The sequence below is a fragment of the Galeopterus variegatus genome, unplaced genomic scaffold, assembly GCF_000696425.1.
Source record: "Galeopterus variegatus unplaced genomic scaffold, G_variegatus-3.0.2 Scaffold5566, whole genome shotgun sequence".
Lineage (NCBI taxonomy): Eukaryota > Metazoa > Chordata > Mammalia > Dermoptera > Cynocephalidae > Galeopterus > Galeopterus variegatus.
The window spans coordinates 1788-24263 of record NW_007731677.1 but is presented as its reverse complement, the minus strand read 5'-3'; the positions used below and the strand labels follow the sequence as shown (position 1 = coordinate 24263).

General features: G+C 54.1%; 4 protein-coding genes and 1 pseudogene across 4 annotated transcripts in view; 2 read left to right on the top strand and 3 right to left on the bottom strand.

Moving 5' to 3' along the window:
- Window positions 1-6088, bottom strand: part of INPP5J (inositol polyphosphate-5-phosphatase J) — a 10471-nt gene extending 4383 nt beyond the window's left edge. Inside the window, exons 1-9 of the mRNA XM_008589644.1 lie at window positions 5965-6088; window positions 3157-4313; window positions 2603-2716; window positions 2374-2482; window positions 2048-2164; window positions 1592-1767; window positions 1110-1221; window positions 825-934; window positions 497-680 (exon numbers count right to left, since the gene is read on the bottom strand). Of these exons, the coding sequence (XP_008587866.1) occupies window positions 497-680; window positions 825-934; window positions 1110-1221; window positions 1592-1767; window positions 2048-2164; window positions 2374-2482; window positions 2603-2716; window positions 3157-4313; window positions 5965-6069 (2184 nt within the window). The 5' untranslated portion in view covers window positions 6070-6088. The remainder of the gene's footprint in view (window positions 1-496; window positions 681-824; window positions 935-1109; window positions 1222-1591; window positions 1768-2047; window positions 2165-2373; window positions 2483-2602; window positions 2717-3156; window positions 4314-5964) is intronic.
- Window positions 6089-12113: 6025 nt separating this feature from the next.
- Window positions 12114-12772, top strand: LOC103605058 (annotated as a pseudogene).
- Window positions 12773-15331: 2559 nt separating this feature from the next.
- On the top strand, window positions 15332-17975 carry LOC103605057 (selenoprotein M). Its single transcript, XM_008589643.1, is given in 5 exon segments — window positions 15332-15556; window positions 16821-16856; window positions 17079-17113; window positions 17477-17555; window positions 17642-17975. Coding segments are annotated over 5 exon segments (438 nt in total). The 5' UTR covers window positions 15332-15427; the 3' UTR covers window positions 17801-17975.
- A 356-nt stretch (window positions 17976-18331) lies between these two features.
- LOC103605056 (smoothelin-like) lies at window positions 18332-20802 on the bottom strand. The gene has a single exon (XM_008589642.1). The coding sequence runs from the start codon at window positions 18713-18715 to the stop codon at window positions 18485-18487; it is 231 nt and encodes a 76-aa protein (XP_008587864.1). The 5' UTR covers window positions 18716-20802; the 3' UTR covers window positions 18332-18484.
- LOC103605063 (smoothelin-like protein 1) overlaps window positions 18554-22476 on the bottom strand; it is a gene marked incomplete at its 5' end in the record, with an annotated part of 5531 nt that continues 1608 nt past the window's right edge. Inside the window, 2 exons of the mRNA XM_008589648.1 lie at window positions 18554-18635; window positions 21620-21786. Coding sequence (XP_008587870.1) covers window positions 21640-21786 — 147 coding nt within the window. The remainder of the gene's footprint in view (window positions 18636-21619; window positions 21787-22476) is intronic.

Sequence of the window (22476 nt, the reverse complement as noted above, 5' to 3'; positions counted from 1 at the left end):
AAAAAAAAAAAAAAAAAAAAATATATATATATATCCCTATTGCCCCTCCCCATCACTACCTCACTTTCATAATGCCTAGCCTATGGTAAGATAGTAAGTACTCAGTAAATAATGAATGAGTATGAATTAATGCTACATAAAAGTTGAATAAACATGATTTTGCCAGTCTTATTATAAGTGTGGATTTTCATATAAGTTGCCCTAAACTTTTCCCAGAAGAAGTGACTTAGAGATTTGTGGGAAAGGCATGGGCTCTGAAATCAGAGTGGCTTGGGTTCAAATCCTAACTCTTCCTCTTACTAGCTGTGTGATCCTGGGCAAGTGATGAATGTCTGTGAGCCTAAGCTTCCTCATCTGAAAATGGAGATCATAACCCCACTCCCACTCTGTGATGACAAATGGATGCTACTCGGGTCAGGTGCAAGGGGTTACTGGTGGGCAGCGGGATGCTGAGCTGGGTCTAGGGATGTTATGAGAGGATGAGGCCAGGACTCACATGCAGGACAAACTGGGCAGCCACGGGCTTGTGGTCACTGACAGTGTATTCCATGTGGCTGCGGTAGCTGTGCTGGGTCACCTGGAGCCGGTGGCTCTCCCGTCCTGAGGGGCTGGGACCCCCACCTAGAGCTTTGACCTTCCACAGGATACGGTCCGTCCAGGCTGGCTTCCGCTTCTTGGCGCTGCAGTGGGCAGGGGTAGCCCAAGTTTCAGGGTTGGGGGTCAAGGCACAGCCCACAGCCTTGCCTCCTGCCCATCTTCCCACAGTCTTCCTTTTCCAGAAGATCTCACTGCACATCCCCACCCCATCCCAGTGCTGAGCTCACCTGGTGTCATATTTGTTTGTACCCACATCAAACTTGAAGGTGGGAGCAAAGTTGAGGGGCCCCTCCTGGAAGCCCTTCAAGATGGGCCAGGTATTCTTGGCCATGTTGAGCTGTGGGAGTCCATAAGGGCAGAATTGGACAACAGCCTGGGCAGGCTCCTCCAGCACCCAGGGAGGGGGCAGAGCAGGTGAGGGCAAGGAACATAGCCTAAGGTACAAGTACATAACCTGGGACATGCTCTGTCTGTCTGCTTGGGGGTTGGGGATCGGGTCTGGGGTTCCCCACCTGGTCCTTCTCCCAGAGCTGATGGAGCTGGTTGCTGTCGATGGCGAACTTGACGAAGTGCAGGTCGTAGCTCTCGATGCGGAAGTTCAGGTCCCCGAACCAGAACACAAGGCTATTTGGGGATCAGTGGGTCCACAGGGTAGAAGGGTTCAACCCAGGTCCTTCCCGGCCCTCATCCAGCCCAACAGCACTGGCCCCTCTAGCGATGCAGTGGAGGTGTCAGAGCCTCCAGTCTGCCAAGGAGCAGAGAGGCGAGGGGGGCGGGTCTAGAGGAAATTAGGTTCCGGCCCTCAGCAAGGCCCTGCCCCTCAGTAAAGCGCCACCCGGAAGGGTCCATCCCTCCCCACCAAATTGTTATCTGCATTCATGTTCCTACCTGTAGCTTGGGTGGTCATTCACCCCCATAGGCCCCGCCTCCTCCACAAGCCCCACCCAGGGTCCCGCTCAATCTCCATTTGGCCCCGCCTCGGCCCGGCCCGTACTCGTGATCCAGAATGCCATGTGCACCCGGCCCCTGGAATTGCTGGAGGCTGAGGATGGTCTGGAAGTCGTCCTTGCGCTGCTCCGCCTTGTCCATATGCGCGGGTAAGTGGCAGTTCAGGAAGCAGAGCATGTGCCCGAAGGCCGCCAGGCGCACGCTCACTCCGCCTTTGTTACCCTACGAAGGCAGGGTCGGGCGGGCTATGGGCGGGGCCTAGGCAAGGAGGTGGGGCACTGGGCGGGGCGTAGAGAGGGATGAGGGTGGATGAGGCTCGAAGAGGGGTGGGTCCCCAGGGGAAGGGGCAGAACACCGGGACCCAGCTAGGAGAGAATAGGGGCGGGGTCTAGAAATGGGCTATGCTCTGGGAGGCGCAGGCTGAGGAACGGAGCGTGGGGAGGGGACTAATCTAGGGCCACCTTCGGGCCCTATTCCCTCCCAGGTCCGCTCCCAAGCTCACCCAGTAGCCACCCAGGCCAGTGCGCGTGCAATCGGTCTGCACGTCCCGCAGGAAGGGCAGGTGGTAGTACTTGGCGAACAGCAGCAGGATGACGCCCTGCATCCTCACAGTACTCACCTGCAGCAGGAGGCGATGTGGCTGGGGACAGGACACGACTCCCCCGCCCTCGCCCCTGCCTTTCCCCTGTCCTTAAGGTCTGCTCATTCATCTTCCTATTTCATTGACCCAGCAACAGAGGCCTAGCGAGCCCCACAGCGAGTCAGGGCAGAGCTGGGGCCAGGAATCCAGCAGGGTCTCCGCCCGGACAAAGGCGAGGGGGGTGTTACCAGCACAAAGTTGAAGGGCCCCAGCGCGTCCATGAAGAGCTCGCTCCACTGGTCAGTGAAAAGAGCGTCCTTGAGCCGCTTGTTGATCATGGAGTTTACTTCCTGCAACCTGGGGAGGTTGTAGTGGGGTGGCCGTCGGATTGACTAGATGCCCAGAAGCTCCTGCCATGGGCGAGGGTCTGGGAGGCCCGAGGGGCTGGGGGGATGTCCACATGCCCTGCCCCCTCACCCTATGGCGATCATGTCTGCGCCGTCACTGTCATCACCACTGCCCAGGTGGAGGAGGGACATGACATCATCTGGGGGCATGGCAGTGCCCACGTTCCATGTGACCACAGTGATCCTGTGGGCAGGGGCATAGAAGGGTTTCCTACTGGGCACCACTCCCTCAACCTCCCTCCCTGACCACAGTGATCCTGTGGGCAGGGGCATAGAAGGGTTTCCTACTGGGCACCACTCCCTCACCCTCAACCTCCCTCCTATAGGGCTCTCTCTGGGGAGATAAACTGAGGCAGGTGTGGGTGTAAGCCCTTAGAAGGACCCGCATTGGGCCCAGCATCCCTCCTACCAGACTCTCCCGGGGGAGATCACTTCAGGGAGGGGCAAGTCCCTTAGGAGGGGATGCTGTCTTCTGAGGGTCCCAGAGTGGGCCCAGCATGCCCCCAGCCCCAAGCACTCTTCCTCAGGGAGGCAAATTGAGGAAGAAGAGGCCAGCTGCCCTGGAAGAATGGCTAGTCTCAGAGCTCAAGCCCCAGTAATCTTTCTTGGGAGAGGGCTCCTCACCGGAAGCCAGGGTCGCTCTTGCAAGTAGGCTGAGCTGACCAAGAGGAGGACGACGAGGTGGATGTAGAAGGGGAGGTGGTGACCAGGGCTGGGGCTTCTTGGTCCTGAAGGTTGGGGCTCAGGCACCTGCCAGGCCCTGCACCCTGGGTGCCAGGCTTGGGGAGGGCCATCTCAGAGGCCAGGGGAACACAGGGAGAGCGGTTGGGGGAGCGGCTGGGAGATCGGGGTGGCTTGGGCAGAGGTAGGGGCATAGTCTGGCCTGAGGAGGTCCCTGGATGGAAGGTAGGGGACAGAAGTCCAGGAGAGCGGGTGCTAGGCTCTGGAGGGCCTTGGCCCACATCCAAGGGCAGGGTCTGGGGTGGCCGTGGCAGGGTAGGATCCTCAGGGCTACTGCGGGGGGCCTCAGGCCGGGCTCGGAAGGAGGGGGAGAACCGGGGGTTGGGGGAGGCTTGGATAGAGGATGGGGAGCTCATAGGACCAGATGCCTGAGCTGTAGGCTGGAGATGCCCCTCAGAAGATGGGAGAGGTCTAGAAGCTGGGGTATCCCTCTGTCTAGCTGGTGTCCATCCCACAGAAGCTGTGGCTGATGCCGTGGGTGCTGGAGCCAGGGCTTGCTCCTGAGAGGGCGACAGAACTGGACTGGGCACAGGAGAAGGGCTGGATGGGGGCTGTAGAGGCTGTTCCTCAGAAGTCAGGGCTAGACTCAGACCTGAGACTGCCAGTGCTGGTTTGGGTCCCATGGAGGTGAGTGGCACCTGCTTCAGGTCCCTGGAAGTTAGAGCCATACTGGGCCCCAGGGTTGCTGGGGGAGATCTCGGCCCAGCCGAGGCAGACATCACCAGCTGCCCCAGTGATGTTGGAGCCAGGATTGAGCCTGAGGTTGCTGGGGGAGGCTTTGGTCCAGCTGAGGCGGACATCACCAGCTGGCCCACAGTTGTTGGAGCCACGCTGGAACTGTGGTGGTCAGGAGCTGTTTTCTTCCCTCCAGGGGTAGACAGTGGAGCCAGGATGGGTCGGGGAGATGCCAGAGCCTGCTTTGGCCCCTCTGAGGAAGGTGACATAGCTGCTCGTGGCCCCACAGGTACCAGAGCCAACCTTGGTTCCATGGGTGCTAGGGTTGCATTCTCCTTTGCTGGGAGCTGAAAACTTGAGTCCACCTTGCAGAGGACAAATCAAAGACTCAGGGTGACCCTAACCAGGGGATTGGTTCTCAATTTCCACATAGACCCCTCAGCCCCATCTAGCTAAGAAAGGCACATCTTTCTGAGGAAGTTCTTCCTACTATCTCACTTCAATCCATTCTGCTGCAGGTCAGCTTCTCTTTTGGAAGAGATGAGATGCAAAGCCTTATTCCCTCCTTCAAGTCTAAAACCTCTTTCACAGATGGGAAAGCTGAAACTCTGACTCAAATGAGGCAGAGTGTGAGCCTGAACCTGAGGGCTCTCCTTGTCTTCCTGGCTGGCACCCACTGCCTGCCCACTTTGGGCAGTTTCTCTGGGCAACCCTCCCACTGCAGTCCCTGCAGCTCCCCGAGCCAAGGGAAATGACCTGATATCCCAGGTCTGCCCACTCTGGGCACACTGGGTCCAGCCTGTTAAATATCACCCTCTTCCTCCATGGTGCTCAGAAATGCTCAGTTTCCCCCACCAAACATCTCAGACTTCTTGATCACAACCCTCTGTCCTCTCACACATTCCCAGAGCTCTCTGCAGGGGCAGGAGCTGGGGACTGAGACTGGCCATGCTGATTCTAACCCCAGTGCTATGTGACTTTAGGCAAGCACCTCTCTGCCCAGGGCCTCAGTTTCCCTGTCTATAAAACAAAGGGATTGGGTGAAGGGTCCTTGGCCACACCATATTCTGAGGAGACTTTGCTTCATATTCTCTGCACTTATGAACCCAACATTTGCTAGAATTCCGTCAAGCCCTGTGGAATAGTCCATCCTCACCAAGTGTGAATCTAACATTCAGAGCAAGTCCAGGATTCTAAGTTGATCCTGGTGTCGCACCTCTCCGTGCCCAGTTTGTCCCCTCTCCTCATACCTCCTCTCCCCTATCTGTGAGGACAGGCAAGCAGATATCCTCTTTATGTCTGTCAGGTGTGTGTGTGGGGGGGCCAGGTAGTGGGACTGTGCAGGGACCTCCTGTCCCTTCCCCATCTATCCTCTCTTTCTGTTGTCCCCTGTCTCCAGAAGACAGGATAAAGCATCCTTGCCAGGGAGGGCAGAAGAAGGTCTACACTTTCTCCAGTGTGGCCCCATCCCTGCCTCCAAAGATGTAGTTTTGTCTCTGTCCCATGTCCTTCTTGGTTCAGAAAACCTGAAACTCTACCTTCACCTCCATTCCCACACTCAGCTCTTTGAGGCTGCATTTTGGGTACCCTCCTTGGCTCCAAGTGTCCCGCCATGTGCCCCCTCCCCCCAACCACCACACCGCCTCCAGCACTAACAACTTAGACATCCCAGATGTCACAGTTTTAGTCCTCCGAGACAAGCCCCCTCATTTTGCATTGGCTCAAAAAAGAAAAGCAACTTGCCCAAGGTCATACAGCAAAGCTGGAGCACAGCTGGGTCCCCTGACACCCAGCCTGGGGCTTTTCTGGGGGCTCCTGGAGATGGCAAACTCCATCTCTCCCTGGGTATCCTGTTCCTGCCCCTTAGCTCCCAGGGTGCCCTCTTCACCTAGCCCATGCTTGGTGTGCAGAGGAAAGTACCAGACCCTCAGCAAGGGGCACCAAGGTGCTTGCAATGTGTGTGGGGGTGTGTAGGACCAGGGATCAGGAATGAGGGCACTGTTTTAGGGGTCTTACCTTGGAGGTTGCCCCAGTTTGGGAAACGCCATGGGGCATGGGCAGGGAGCCCAGACAAGCCTGTATCCCTGGCCTCCTGCTGCCTCGGCCGCTCTGGCCTTCCATGTCTGCAGCCCCCAGCAGCCCGGGCTCCCTTGGGCTCTGGCTCCAGCTCCTCTGCTCCCGGGAACCAGTGATGTCATCAGCTGCTTCAACCTGCTGAGAATTTAAAGGCACAGGCGCCCACTTCCCAGCCTGAAGGTGGCCTGGAAATCCTTCAAGCTGGCTGCTGAGGCTGGAACAGCCAAGGGAGGGGGCGAGGGGGGAGGGAGAGAGGAGAAGGGGGAGTGTGCACATCAGTCTGGCCCCGATCCCAACTGAAAGCATGGAGGAGGCTGTCTGCCTCCACCCTCCTGCCAGTAAGCCAGGCCAACCTTTGCTCCAGGGAGGGGCATTATACACCTGCAGGTAAGGCAGGAACAGGTGGTTTGGAGGTTGATATCCTCTCCAGGGCCTCAGTGACACCTGAGTTGGTGTCCTGATCCTGTGGCCTTCCTGACTCCCTGCCAGTTCAGGGCTTGCCCTGGCCCCCACCCTTGCCCCATTTTCAGGCCTGGTGCCCTCCCCGCCTCCCAACTTCACTCCTCCCCCAACCCCTCACCTGGCTCTATCCTTCCCATCCCAGAACCAGACACTCAGGCTCCAGCCACTGAAGTCCTTTCCCATCTCAGCCTTAGCACTGGTCCCTCCTCTTCTGCAGACACTTTGTTGCCCTCAGATATCCCCACAGCCAGGCCTGTCCCAGCTCAGCTCCTCTCAGCTTTCCTCTCTCCAGTAATCACTGGGTATGGTTTGGGAGGGAGAGTTGCTCAAGGTCACTTGGGGAACTGGTAAGGTCTCCTGAATTTCAGTAAGGAAACTCAATGACCCAAGACCAGCACAAGCCAATTATGAGTATCAGGGGGAAGGTAACTGTGGTGGAGAAGGGCCCAGCAGTGGGGAAATGAACTGACAGGAGAGTCAAAAACAGGCCTGAGAGCTCCTGTGGCCAGGACCCAGCAAAGGGCCTGGTTCCCAACAGACACAGGAGAGTGTTTGTTGAATGAATGAATGAATTAGAGGAGTGAATGACCGAAGAGGGTCAGGTTTGTCCAGGGATGACCAAGGTCTCTCTACTTTAGCCTCTTCTCCACTCCCACTCCTATCTGTTAAGCATTCCCTGAAATCTGGGTTGCTGGATTGCTTAGAGAGGAGTGATCCACCCAGTTTTTGCAGAAAATGTTCACCAGGGTTCTGTGACCAGAGCTCCCTATTGGTCAACAGTCATCTCTGCATCTTCGTGGGCCTGTGCAGTCCCCTATGTGAAGGTCATGTGAACAGATGCCTCATTCTGCTCTCCTGGATGGGCTTCCCACCTCTGCTTGACTGTCTCTGGGTCTAGTCTGTATTTCAGGCCCAGAGTCTTTGTGAGGCTGGAATTTGCAGGGGCAGAGACTCAGGCCATATTAAGGTGCTGGGATAGAAAGGTCTTTGAACAGTGATAGTGGAGATGACAGTGGTGATGGGGAGATGATTGGAGAGGTGCACGAGATTATGTATGTAATTATGATGATGGAAGTGGGGGACTGACAGTGATGGAAGTGAAGGTGGTGGAGGTGATGTGATGGCAATGGTGGAGGTGATAACAAAGGTACAGATTATGGCGATGGTGGAGGTAGAAAAATGAGGGGATAGTGGTAGTGGGGATGAGGGTGGTAATAAAAGTGGAGGAAAGAAGGAGCCAGAAGAGATGTTGGGGATGTTGTATTGATGGAAGAGGTGGTGGTGAAGTTGAAGGTGAAGGTCAGGGTGACGGGGAGGGAGGATATGAGAATAAACATGGTGGTGATACTTGGGTCACCAGAGAGGGAAGGAAAATTTGAACTCTCTCTGCTCAGCCCTCTGACTCCTATCTCACGAATGAGAAAACTGAGGCACCCAAGAGCACCCAGCTTCTGATGCTGTCCTAGAGGGGATGGGGGCAGATCTGGGCCCCTGGGACCAGTCCTAGGGCTCAGCCATCTAGGGCTGAGACAGAGCCATCAATGCCCTTTGGAAGCCAGGCAAATGTCATGCAAATTGGTGTGCAGAAGTCCTCTCTGTCCCAAGGGGGCAATCCAGGACTTCTCACCACCCCCTCCCTGAGCTCAGACCCTGCAGGGGACCTTGTTTCTGGCCCTGCCACTGACTTACTTGGGGAGGTCACTCAGGTTCTTGACTTGTTTAAGGGAGATAAAAATAGTAGATACCTCCTAAGTTTGCTGTGAAGATTAAACAAGACAATACATACAAGAGAATACTCTATGTTTAACACAGAGCCTGGCACAGCAGGTTCTCGGTAAAGGAGGCTGTTCTGTAGTTATCATCACCATCATCACCATCATCATCATCTACTACAACTTGCCTATTGGGTGGATGCTGAAACTGAGGTCTGGGGTGGTTGTACTCCTGGGAGGAGAGGAAGGGGCTCTGAGACCCAGGCTGGCCTTGCCACGGGAAGGGGGTGGGGGGCAGACCCCAGCTGAGAAGGGAGTGGTTAGGAGCTATATTTGAACTCCTGGTGTGATGACTAAGGAGGTTGATAACAGGCTCTGGGGCTCAGGGAGGCAGGCTGGGGGCAGCTGCCAGAGAGAACCGCCTCCCTGGAGATGGCTGTCTCTGGAGGCCCTTTCTGGCTCCCTCCCTTCCCTCACTCTGGGGGTGGGGTGGTATACTGAGGCAGAGGGTGCAGCTCATCCAGCCCCCTCCTGGAAACTCTTAGTGCTACCCTTTCAGCTGCTTGGGTCAGGGACAGGAAGGGAGGATGCTGGTGGCTGACAGATTATCTCATTTACTCCTCATAGTAACCCTGTGAGTTTGGTAGTAAGACCCCCATTTGACAGAGGAAGAAACTGAGGCCCAGGGATTAAACAGCCAGTGGAGAGGACAGAGCATGAGGCTCCTAGGGTGGCAGTGGATAACTATCCCTTACAGAGGAGGTGACCACTAAATCCCTTCTTTGAAGGAGAGTCCATGTTGCTAAATTGAAGAGGAGAAACACCCTGGGAAGCAGAGAGCATAGCAGGTACAAAGGTGTGAGGTATAGAAGGTTCTAGCTGTAAAAGGATGTAAAATTTGGACTTGTGCCCTCCTGGCCCTTTGACTTATCATGAGCAAGGAAGGGAGAGAAGTCTTTCTTCTTCCTCTTTCCTCTTCCTCACTCCTCTTTCCAGGGGCACCTGAAGATGGCAATGGTACAGAAAGGCCTGTCCCCCTTCCTTTCCCTCCCTGATCACCCTGACCTCGGCCCACCATGAGGGAGGTTCCTTACTGTGGCCCCTGTTTGAGAAATGTCTGTGAAGGTATAGAGGTGATACAGGGTATTGTGGAAGGTGGAAGAGGTAAGCACCAGGGAGGGCACGAAGGAGCATTTCTTCTCCCAAGGCTTCACTCAGGGTTCCTTATTGGAAACAAGTGCCACATGTTATGTCATTGGCCCTTTGTTCCCATCCTCTGGGGCAGGTGTTATCCTCACCTCCCATTCTGCCACTCATGAAAAGGGCTAAAGGAGGAGGAGTGACTTTCCCAAGGTCACACAGCTGGGACTGAGCTCAGGCATCCCTCCTCCCTTTCCCCAGCTTCCCCTACTCCCAGGCAGCCCAGCACCCACTGTCAGCTGCTCTGAAGTGAGTGGCTATTTTTATTCTGGTGCGAGGGGATCTTGAACAGCAGAGCCATGTAGGTTAGAAGGCTCTAGGACACCCAGCCTCAGTTGGCAAGGGGAGAATTACTGCAGGGACCAGTCCCTGCTAAGCTTGCCTGGGGCCTCTCATTTCTTGCAGACTGACCTTCCCTGGGTTCCCATGTCTCCAAAACCTTTTTTACTGGGGCTCAGAAGAGAGTATAGAGCCAGACTAAGCCCTGGTTATGGCCCTGATCCTAGATCCAACTTGAGCCCTAATCATGGTGTTGACTGAGCCCTGACCCAATGCTAAGACTGAGCCTCTACTCTAGCTCTACGTTGAGATCTGACCATTGCCTTAGGATGAGCCCTGACTCTAGTCACATACTTAGCCCTGGTCCAAGCCCAATTAAGGCTGATCCCAACTTGAGACCTTGATTCTGGATACAGGCAGAGCCCTGATCCTAGCCTAAGACTGAGCCCTAGGAATAGACTGAACTCTAACCCCAGTCCAGACTCACCCTTATTTTAGACTGAACCCTGACTCCGGTAGAAGATTGAGCCCTGATCTTGATCACAGACTGAGCCCTGAGCCTCATTATTGACTGAACCCTGACCTCAGACTGAATTCTGTTTCTGGGTCACACAACTCTGGTCACATACTGAGCCCTGACCTCAGACTGTGCTCTGAATCTGGTCAAAGGCTGAGCCCTGAGCTTAGTCATTGGTGGAGCCATGACCCTGCTCATGTACTGATCTTGGTCACAGACTGAAGACTAAGTCCAGTCATTGACTGAGCCCTGACTTCAGCCTCAGAGTCACTTCTAAACCTGCCTTTAAGGTACGGGCTGACCCTGACCCTATATGAGCCTGCACTTAACACTTTCTGAGTCTGACCCCATCACAGACTAATCTCTAACCCCAGTCCCACTCGAGGAAGGCTGCTGTCCTAAATTACATGCTGCCACATAAGGGCATGGATTACGAGCAGAGATCTATCCTGGGAGATCTTGGGCCTCCCATGCTGCTGATGTTAGAATGTTCCTGGTACTACTGTGGCCACTGTCTCCACTGTTGGTTCCATTGGCTGGCTGGTCAACTCTCAGCAGCCCAAGCTGTGGTCCCTACAGGCTGCAGTGTTCAGGTTAATGCAACGAGAGTGGTTTGGTGGCATCTGTCCAGCAAACCACAAGGGCCCACAGGGCGCAGGGGTTTTGCTCTGCCAGCAGAAAAACCACAGGCTTTGTGGGGCCTCTGGCTTCAGTCACTCTTGGGGCCCTTTCTGGGGTGGGGTAGAAGCATAGGGAAACAGTGGGATAAGTCCCATTATTTTTGTAAGCAAAGTTTACTATTTGTGTTTAGATAAAACATGCTTATTATAGAAAATACAGAATAAAGTGTAAAGGAGGAAAAAAATTCACCTACAATTTCATCCACCAAGAGAGGACCATTTTGACTTTCTAGATTGTTTTCTTCTAGATTTTTTTTTTGACATAGGCGTATATATTTATATATATATTTTATAAAATTGGTTGGCTACTGAGTTGCTGACACAAACTCATCTCTTTCTTCACAGGAACTGGAATATGATGGATGCTGCCCACAGCTTCAGGAATGGGTCCCAACTGGTTGGGCCAATGAGCAATTCCCATTCCCCAGACACATGATTGGATCATTGATGGGCTAGTGAGATATAAGGAGACTTTCGTGGAGGGCTTTTGGGAAAGAAAGCTTGTTTTCTCTCCTGAGGAGGTTACCAAAAATGATGATCTCTCCTCCATTAGATGTGAGTGAAGAAGACTGTGGCTCTGCTTACTGCTGGCAGCCACCTTGACACCATGCAGATGATTGGTCAAAGGATAAGCTGACACTATGGAAAGCTGAATGGAGAAAAACCAGGTCTTGGTGACTTCATCAACTGGATCAAACCTCACCTGAAGCCCTCTCTGTCATTTGACTTTCAAAAATTGAGCCAACAGATTCCATGTATTGTTTAAGCCAGTTTAAACTTGTGTGATTTGCAAACAGAGCATCATAATTCCCAGCTGATATTACTATATTACTGTTTCATAGCTTTTTTTTCAGTTATTTAATACAATAACTATGAATAGTCTCCATGTCATTCAACACTATGCTACATCATTTTAAACAGCTGCATGGTTTTCCATCCTGTGGAGGTACCATAATTTATTTAACTCATCCCCTGCTGTGACATGCTTAGGTTGTGTCTCCCATGTTTTGATAAACAACCTTGACAAAACAATCAGTCTCTTCTTTGATGATTACTTTGGGACAAATTCTGAGAAGTGGAATTACTGGGTAGAACACAAGTTTTAGGATTGTGATTTACTGAATCAGATTGTCCTTTAGGAAGCTCGATTGGGTGATCTCTTGGCCCATGCCACATCACACCAGTTTGCTGAAAGCTTAGAGATGGCGCTCTCAGCTGAACACCCCACTCATCCCCACCATGCTGGTGGACCTCAGCAAGAAAGTTGGGCCTGCAGGAAGTGGACGAGCAGTCACAGCACCAGCTGCTGGTCACCTATGAGAGATGGCGCTCTCAGCTGAACACCCCACTCATCCCCACCATGCTGGTGGACCTCAGCAAGTAAGTTGGGCCTGCAGGAAGTGGACGAGCAGTCACAGCACCAGCTGCTGGTCACCTATGCCAGGGTGGAGGTGGACAAGCTGGGCAAAGTGCTGATGCCCACCCAGGTTAAGAACCAGCCCACCAGCATTGCATGAGATGGTCTTGATCCAGGTAAACTCTACACCTTGGTTCTGCCAGACCCAGATACTCCCAGCAGGAAGGATTCCAAATACAGGGAATAGCACCATTTTCTGATGGTCAACATGAAGGATGATGATATCTGCAGTGGCGCAGTCCTCTTTGATTATGTAGGCTCAAAGGCACAGGCCTCCACAGCTATATCTGGCTGGTTAACAAGCAGCACAGCCTACCGATGTGTGACAAATGCAATCTCAGCAACTGATCTGGAGACCACAGTGGCAAATTCAAGGTGGCATCTTTCTGTAAAAAGTATGAGCTGAGTCCTGGTGCCTGGCATGCGTTACCAGGCTGAATGGGATGACTATGTGCATAAACTGTATGAGCAGCTGTCTTAGAAGTAGGGGAAAGCTGAGAGATGTAAACAGTCAGAAGGATCCAAGCAGTGTTCCTAAGTTCAGTGTTGCATGTAGATTTCTCCTCTTTCCTGCTGCCATTTACACAGGCAAGATCTGAGCAATCAGATAGCAGTTTAGGGTGACTTTTCCTGCTGCCTGTCCTTTATAATTCTAAATAGTCACACACCCCAGCTTATGTTGATCAAATTTGAACTCCATTTTTGGGATTATTTTGGTACTGTGATGGGGTCATCAAATTTTTAATGTAAGGATAGCAACCCAAAATTTAAGAAGAAAAAATCCAGGTAAAAAGACCAGGTCTACAGTAATAGAGCAAAGCATCAACAAATCTTTAAGGGAGGTTTAAAAAAAAAAAAAAAAGAGAGTGAAAGATTCATTGCCTCTGCCTTTGTGCACCTTAGTCCAGAATTGCACACAATGGCATCTTCCGAGAATGTTTTCACAGTGTTGTCTCCAAGACAACTGAGGCTGGCATCAAGGTTAGACCCCAACATGGTATACCTTGGATGGTATGATAGGTATCAGTATCTTGCTTTGGCACCTTTAAAGAACAATACTGGAGGGGCCGGCCAGGTGGCGCCCTCGGTAGAGTGCGGCGCTTGGGAGTGCGGTAGCGCTCCCGCCGAGGGTTCGGATCCCATATAGAGACCGGTCCGCTCACTGGTTGAGCGCGGTGCGGGTGTGACACCGAGGGTTGCGATTCCGTTACTGGTCACGAAAAAAGACAAAAAGGCAAAAAAAAAAAAAAAAAAGAAAAAAAGAACAATACTGGAAACATCAATAGGAGGAGTGGCTTTGCTGTTGCTGAGGCATGGCCATTTAGACAAGCAGCAGTGCGAGGTGACAGGTTATTAGGAATCCTTAACTTTGCGCCTGTTAAATTGATCATTTTTCACTGGTGTTAGAAAAACCAGTGTGGAGTTGCTGAATGTTGTGTTAATTCTGCTGTTTCTAATAGTTAAATAAAAATAAAAATGAAAACATTTAGTGGAATGACAACAAAAAAGTAAGCTTGGGTGAATTAATACTTCCTCAGCAGTAAATACAGTGTTGGAGATAGCCTAGTATGCTAATAGTCTGGACAGAACCAATCATATTTACCACATCCTCATGTATTTATAAAAAATTGGTATTAAAAAACAGCTCTAACGGCTGGCCTGTGGCTCACTCGGGAGAGTGCGGTGCTGATAACACCAAGGCCCCGGGTTCGGATCCCATATGTAGGGATGGCTGGTTAGCTCACTGGGTGAGCGTGGTGCTGACAACACCAAGTCAAGGGTTAAGATCCCCTTACCGGTCATCTTTAAAAAAAAAAAAAAAAAAAAAAAAAAACCAGCTCTAAGCCTATTATTTTTATGTCTTTACAATCAAGGCAGTGAAAGCGAGGTAGCAAGATGCAAGCAAAGGGCTCAGTGCAGACCTGAATTATCCACGAGGCACAGTAAGCTCAGTGTCTAGGGCCCATGATACTTTTAAGAGTCCACGAGAATGTTTTAATTTTAATTTCTTTTAAAATTGGAAGGAAAACATATAATAATAATAATGTAATGATTCCAGCCTGGATTATATTCATCTTTTTACCAAAGCAGATGTAAAATCCAATTTTTAATATATATTTTTTAAATGGTGGAAGGGGCCCAGGAAGGCAAAACTACCTAGGATCCAGGAAAATCATAGTGCAGCCTTGGTTCTATGTTAAGAAGACTCTCTAAATCAGTGGGAAAGAGCATAGTGATCGACTTGCTGTTTCTGCTTAATGCACTTTCCCCAAAGTGGCATCCTGATCTAGCTATCTTGGTTCTTTTTTTTTTTTTTTAAGATGACCGGTAAGGGGATCTCAACCCTTAGCTTGGTGTTGTCAGCACCACGCTCAGCCAGTGAGCTAACCAGCCATCCCTATATAGGGATCCGAACCCGGGGCCTTGGTGTTATCAGCACCGCACTCTCCGGAGTGAGCCACGGGCCGGCCCTTAGTTATCTTGGTTCTGTTGAGATGATCACAGAGACCTTTCCAGTTAAAATTCCAGATCACAGCTTAATCATTTCACCTTTCTGAGCCTGTTTCCTAATCTGCAAAACGGAGTTCATGGGACCTTTATGAGTAAGGAATGAACTGTCAATGAAAGCTAACATTGTCTCAGGCACACAGGGTAGTAACATTTCATTACCACAATGTGTGCTTTGGAGAATAGAGATCTTGACCGGAATTTCGTCCGAATAAATAAAAAGCAAAAACACGGATTCCCCAAGCGTCAGTTTCCCTATCTTAAAGTCGAAGGTCTGGTCCAGAAACTCCCGTATTTGTCCGCGTCCCACCTGCACCCCCTGCCGGCGTGAAGTGGTACTGTCTGGCTGCATCCTGTGGAGGAGTCCACACGCTCGGTCTGCAGAAGGAACGTGGACACTCTCGGCACTAAGAACGTAAAGGACCGACGGCCAGAGCGGAGCCGGGACGGCGCCGGGAGCTCGTTGGAGGCACCCATGTGAGCTCTTGGGCGGAGACCGGGCTTCGGGGCTGTGGTCTCTGCTGGGGCGGGGCCAATAGCGGGGGCGGGGCCAGCCTGCGGGCCCAGACGTGGCGCAGCGGCCGGGTGGTTAACCTCCAGCTTGCGGATCTTCTTCGGCCGGGTTCCGATGCGCCTCCCGCTTTTTCCGCCGCCTCTCCTGCTGCTTCTGGCGGCGCTTGTGGCCTCAGCCACAGCCGCCATCACCTACCGGCCGGATTGGAACCGACTGCGAGGCCTGGCCCGGGCCCGGGTAGAGGTGAGTGCGTCGGCCCCCAGCCCCGGCTCCACCGTCCCCCCACCTGCAGCCCCATAACCTTGGGACCACAGCCCCACTCCGGCTCAGGACCACCCCGACCCCTGAGTTCCTACCCACCCCCATCCAGGGCCGGGACCATCCCTCCTGTTCCCCAGCCCCAGGATGCCCCAGCACCCACCGTGGCAGCCCGAGACACCCGACCTTGCGGCCTGGAACTCCAAACCCTTCCCCACCTCCTCATGCGGCCGGACAGCGGTCCCCAGACACATTGATCCAATCACCCGACTCTTCTCTGGCCTGTGACTCTCCCAAACCTACCCCTTGGAGCCCAACTTCCCATCCCCCCCATCACTCCACTTTTTCCTGGAATTCTTCCCTTACCCCAGTTCCAGGGCTTGGGGCTCTAGAGAGTCTTTATTCCTTCTTCTGGGGGGAGGGAAGACCTCGGAGCTCCTCCCGCCACCATGCGGGAGACAGGGAAGGGCGCCGGGAACTCGTCTACCAACACTAACTGTACAGCTCCGCTCCCCACCCAACCCCCGCTAAGAAATCCCCCTCCCGAGTCTTGTCCTGCTATGTGACTTGGACCATCACAGACCCTCTCTGGGCCTTAAGTTTTCTCTCTGACAAAAGCCGGTAAGATGAGGAAGGCTGGGAATAAGTGGTCCTGGGGTCTGGACTCCTGCTGGAAGGTGTGGAAGGTGGCTTCCTTAGGGAATGCAGGGAGGGGCCCTCTCATCCTTCCATATCAGGGAAACAACCAGATGGTCTGTGGGGTTGGGTGGCAGGTGGCAGGCAGGGCCAGCTCTGCATGTGGTGGGGTAGGGACCAGATGGCAGGTATCTATAATAGGGGCCCCCAGGGCAGTTTTGAGCTGTTTCCTTCTGGTCTGCCTTCACCCTGGGGTTTCAGGGGCCAAAGACCAGGCTCAGGTCTGTATTGCCTGAGAGGAGCAGGGCGGTCATTTCTCCTGGGCATTGGGAGTGAGTCAACAGTCAATACAGTGTGCAGGCAAAAACTCCAAGGCTGGCAAGCAGCCTGCAGGTCTCTGGCCTTGCTCCCCTTTTCCCCTGGTGTCTCTAGGCCTGATTTTCCCCACCTGTACAGTTTCCCCTTCTGCCCACAAGGGCCCTCCATCTACTTCACACCCTGGGAACTGCTGTTCCAGGGATAACTCACAGCCCAACCCAGCTTGGAGATGAGGATGAAATGGTATTGGGTAGATGTGAGGGACTCCTGACATTCCATTTTGTTCCCTCTCCAGACCTGTGGGGGATGACAGCTGAACCGCCTAAAGGAGGTGAGTTTGAAGGAAGGGATCCCCAGCTCTGTCCTCCCTGAGCCTCTTGGGGAATGGGCAACATGGTCCCAATGATTGGGGGCAGCAGGAGGATCCCTGGGCTGGGAGTCAGGAGCTTCCACCTGACTCATTCTATGACCTCAATGGGCTTCAGTTTCTTGTCTGTACCTGGGGGATGCGGTGTGTGAGGTCATGTTCTCTGATGCTCTGGTTCCTCCCCAGGTGAAGGCCTTCGTCACCCAGGACATTCCATTCTAGTATCCTCCTTCTGTTCTGGGAAGAGGAAATGGGGAGGGCATCTGGGAGAATCTCCTTCCACCTAACTTCACAGATGGGGATGACAAATAGTTTTCATCTGGCAACTGGAATTGATTGGTAGTGACTGGCCAGAGTATTCTGAGGTGGTCTCCAAATTGGGTAGGCAAGAGAGATTGACTAGTGATGACTTCCAAAGAATGGAGAGAAGGACCCTTTCTTTGAATTCTAATTTCCTCACGTGTAAATTGGGATCCCGGTCCCACCCGAGCGCTCAGCAAAGGAGGCGGTGCGGTTTACATCGGCAAGGCCCCGGGAGCCCCACTCCCTCTTCCCACCACAACCCCCCTTAACACCACCTCCAGCCACAACCTGGTGATGAAGCACCTCCCTGGGGCCGACCCCGAGCTCGTGCTGCTGGGCCGCAGGTACGAGGAACTGGAGGTAAGTCCACGGAAGGGAGGCAAGGCGGGGCGGGGGGCAAGAGGCGGGGCTCGGCGCGCTGACCCCGCCCCTCTCCCCCCCTTCAGCGTATCCCACTCAGCGACATGACCCGCGTGGAGATCAACGCACTGGTACAGGAGCTTGGCTTCTACCGCAAGGCGGCGCCCGACGCGCAGGTGCCCCCCGAGTACGTGTGGGCGCCCGCTAGGCTCCCTGAAGGAGCTTCGGACCGCGCCGACCTGTAGGTCCGGGGGCGCGATGGAGCTGGGCCACCCTGCCTGAGCCCTGGAGACAGAATGAAGCGCTCAGCATCCCGGGAGCACTTCCCTTGTTGAGTGCCGACGCCACGTCCCCGAGCCAGAACGAATGGGGTTGGGGAGGTTCCTCCCAACCCCCCTTTCTTCCTTCCGCAGCTCCACTAAAACCGGGGGCGCGATGGAGCTGGGCCACCCTGCCTGAGCCCTGGAGACAGAATGAAGCGCTCAGTATCCCGGGAGCACTTCCCTTGTTGAGTGCCGACGCCACGTCCCCGAGCCAGAACGAATGGGGTTGGGGAGGTTCCTCCCAACCCCCTTTTCTTCCTTCCGCAGCTCCACTAAAACCCTTCCACCTGAGGCTCGACTCCTTCCTTGCTGCAGGCAGGTGGGGTGGGAGGTCGGAATACAAGCCCCTGAATATCCTCGAGAGACCTCGCATCCCCAACACCCGGGCTGCCAGAGTTGGGGACCTTGTCCCTTCATTCAACCCCTCCCACTCAAGAGGGGCAGGAGTCAGGATCGTTGAAAACCAATAATTTATCAAAACGCTGCGTGTGTATGCAGGGTAAGGTGTTGCGATTGACAGGGCAGCGGTGGGCAGGCGCACGGGGGGGACCGTGCCCGGAGGCTGAGGGCAGCAGCTTTCCGCGGCAGGCCGTGCGGGCGGGGGAACTAGACATTCTTGCCGCGCAGGCGCAGCTCGTGGCGCCGCAGATGATTGTAGAGCGACTGCACATAGGTGAAGACGCACTTGGGGTCGGGCTTCTTGCCCATGATCATCATGTCCTCCACCTCTACCAGGGGCACGCAGTCCACTAGCATCCTGCGGGGAGGGGGCACAGAGGTGGTCGTCAGCTCCGGCCCTGCCTCTCGCCGAGCCCTTCTACCCCGGGGTCTTTTCATTGCGCAGCCTGCTGGTCTTTGAAAAACTCCAGACTCTTCAGCGATTAGGGATAAAACCTTGCAGGAAGGCAGGAAGTCTCTGGCCCCATCCACCCAAGCCTGGAGGTATCCCTGTGGGGAGCGAAACTACGCAGGTTGAGGTGAAAATGAGGGGAGAAGGGAGCCAAGCCTCATCCTAGTCAGGCAGATTGTAGGTCTATTTCCCCCAGCCCTGGGGAGGTCCTGGCTCCAGACCCCACCCACGTTCCCTCTGGAGGGCCGTTTCCTGCTCACCCTCACTGGCACTCCCGTTGGTACAGGCCTCTCAGCTAGGCCATTGTACCCAGAGGGGCTTCACCATTGGCAATCTTTCTTCATGGCCAGGACTTGCCCCAGTGACCCTCTGGGCCTATGATAATTACCTGCCAGCTGCCTGAGCTGGTACTTACTTCAGAGAGTCCCAGGAATCCCTTTCCTTGCTCCTGGGGACAACCCTGCTGCATGAGATGGAGGCCAGGGAGTGTGGGACGGAGGAGGGGTTCTTTAAGCCTTATCACCAGCCTTGGGTAGAGCAGAGGAGGCAGGGAGGGATCCCAACCAATACCAAGTGGACCATGTACACAATGCACAGAGATGGGACCACCCTTCTGACCATCCTTCTAAGTGCTAGCTACACTTTACAGACAGAGAAACTGAGTCATAAAGCCAAGGAGCTGTTTGTTTCAAGCCCAACAGCTCAGTAGGTACAGACTGGGCCTGATGGGACCCAGGCCCCTATTCCTGGGTGTTGGCACTTGCCTGGAGTCCCCTTTTCCCTACTGCAGGAGCCCTTTTCCCACTCAGGGGTGAGTGGGTTGTGGCTACTAAGCAACTGACAGCCCCATAGCTCTGAAGCTGTAGTCTGACTTCCGGGTCCATTTTCCCTCCTCTCCCAGAGCAAGACCTCTTCTGCCTTGCTTCGTTTGCCCTCTCCCATCTGCCATGCCTGGCACATAGTAAGCACAAAGTCAGTGTTGTTGAATGAGTTTCCTTTGGCAGGGAGGGTATAAGGGCCAGAACTGCCCCTGTTCCCAAGACACCCAAGAGTCCAAGACCACCTCCCATATTGGGCCTTCATGGCCAAGCCCAGGACCATGGTAGGGCTGGGGCCTACTCCCAGATCACCTGGACTCCTTCAAGGAAGAAGCATGGGAGGCAGAAAACCTCTGTTTCAGATCATGTTCTACCCCTGACCAGCTGTGTATGCTAGATAATGGCTTGCTCTGAGACTCAGTTTGCCCCTCTTTATAACAGTATACTCATTCCCTATCTCATTTGAAACCTTGGAAACACTTAAGATGAATAGAGGTTCCTGGCTCTGCCACTGATTGTGCTATGTGCCCTTGGGGTCATCCCTGTCCCAGACTGGGCTTGTTTGCCCAGCTGTACCACGGTGCAGAGGCAGCTTCTCTCTGAAGCTTCTTCCAGTGTGGCTATCTTCCCGGGGATCCCGGCATCCATCCCCCAACCTGGAGTTCCCCTCTATCCTTGGTGTCTTCCCTGGAGACCTTATAAAGCCATTGTTTACACTGGGGCTCAGGGCTCAGGCTGCCCCAGTGACAGGCCAAACACCAGGCAACTTGAGCAACAGCATGGCTGAGTCACATTTTCCAACTGGATCAGGGCAGGGCTGGGCCCTTCTCCCTCCAGGCTGGCCTGCTGGGCAGCAGCTCTTAAGTCCATATATGACCTGGAGACAGCACCAAGCCCATCCTCCCCTCACCTGCACCTTTCCTCTGAGTATATGTGTGCATGCATGGGCTGTCCCCACAATGGCTCCAGGCCCCGAGGGGCATCAGAGTGCACTTCTGTCCCTGACTCACATTACTTCGGGCAATTCCCTTGTTCCCTCTGGACCTCTATTTTTAATTCTTTCTAATAAATAGGTGGGAAAACAGTGAAGAAGCAAGGAAAAGAGCTACTTAAGTGGGGAGGCTGGAGTCCCAGTTTCTGGGTGCAGTTCTGATCTAACCCACCCACCCCCCAAACATTCTGAGCCCACCTCTCTCCCTCTCTGAGTTCCTTGTCTGTAATGGGGTAGTTAGATCAAGATCCGAATTCTCTACTTATGGCCCTGAGGTGAGGTGACCAGAGGTGACCAGAGGGGAAATGCCACAGCTGGCTTGGGGATCCAGAACCCCCAGCCAGAAACATCTTCCTGCTGAACTGGTCCTGCTCCTGAGCTCCCCACCTTGGAGTACAGCACCCCCAACTCCCCAGTGCCCAAACTGGAAGGCTGGGAGGCTTCTTGACCCTCCCTATTCCTCCCCAAACCAGACCTGTCGGGAAGCCTGTACTTAAGCTGCTCCAGCCATCTAGTCCATTCCATCCCTCATCCAAGGATTGTTCTAGAATGCTATACCTGACCACATCTATCCCTCCTCTGTTTGAAAACCCTATGACTCCTGTCGTTCTTGGGAGGAAGTTCAAACTCCTGTGGCCCCTTCCTCCACCTTCACACCCACATTCAAGTCCCCCTTCCTGGGCGTGCCCTGCTCTCCATCTCTCTTGCCCCACCCCATGCATAGGCTGATCCCTCTGCCTGGAACTCCCTCTGCTTCCTGTAGCCTGAACTTGTTCAAATCCCAGCTTAGTCACTTTTTTCAGATAGCCTTCCTGACCTGCACTCTGGGTCAGGTGGCCTCCCCTGGGCTCCCACAGCCTCCTGGGCTTCTTCATCACAGTCCTGCTCCCCTGGGTTATCACTGCCCACTTAGAATGGTTTTACCTGCTATTTGCAGAGCTACTAGAAGACTGGACTATGTTCGGCTCCTCTGGCTTTTCTAAGTTTCCGCTTGCTTCCCCCACCCACCTCTTGGGGCCCTCTCTGTGCCCCACTGAGCAGGTTCCAGTGAAATGGGCCAGGTGGGAGGCAGCGTTTCTCACCGTGGGGCCCCAAGCAGGGGTTAGGACTTTTTGGTTTTTACCAGCCCCTTCTGGACCAGACAGCGGTAGAACTCCTGGATGTACGTGTACACGCACTTCCAGTCAGGCTCTCGAAGCCGCACCATGTCCTCTGTATCCAGGAGCTGCGGGCAGTCCGCATGGGTCCTGGGGAGGGTAGGGGGCCGGGAAGGGGCAGGGGGGCAGGGCCCAGTCGAGGAAGAGGGGGAAGAGGCAGAGAAAAGAGAGAGAAGGAGAGCAGAGAGACACACATATACACACACACACACATACACACACAGAGACATGAGTTCAGTTACGTTCTCAGTGCTGCAGTCTGCCAGCCCCCCGCATGCCCCCCCATTGTGGACGTGCCGCTCACTACCCATCACTAAGGTGTGCAAGGCAGACGGGTGGGGGGCCAAACCAGTCACAGATGCAGTCCTGGGGCAAGCGGGAACGCGGGGTGGGGGGCAATGGCATTGACGCCAAGGTTGGAGAGGAGGGCTGTGCCCCGGGAGGGGAGGTGAGGGAGGCGTGAGAGGAGGTGGGGGGGGGGAAGAGGAGGAAGAAATCTGGGGGGAACCAGAAAGAGAAGGGGGGAGAAGGAAAGACAGATGGAGGAGGGTGCTGAGGGTGAGGTGTGCAGACGGGGCAACGATTCCAAAGTGGAGAGCTTGCTGATGTCCTATATAAGCCTCTGGCAGCACCTATATAGGCTGGACGGGCACGGTGCCCAGGCCAGGAGCCTCCTTTTGGAATCTCCAGCCGGGATCCTGTGGGAGCAGGAAGCTCTGGTGACAGTGGGAGGAGAGCAGGACAGAAAAAAGGAGAGAGAGAGGGAGAAGGAGCAGAGGGAG

What these genes read in the sequence shown, in the direction of transcription:
- LOC103605056 (XM_008589642.1), bottom strand. Translation starts at nt 18,715, where the DNA reads ATGAAAAGACCCCGGGGTAGAAGGGCTCGGCGAGAGGCAGGGCCGGAG.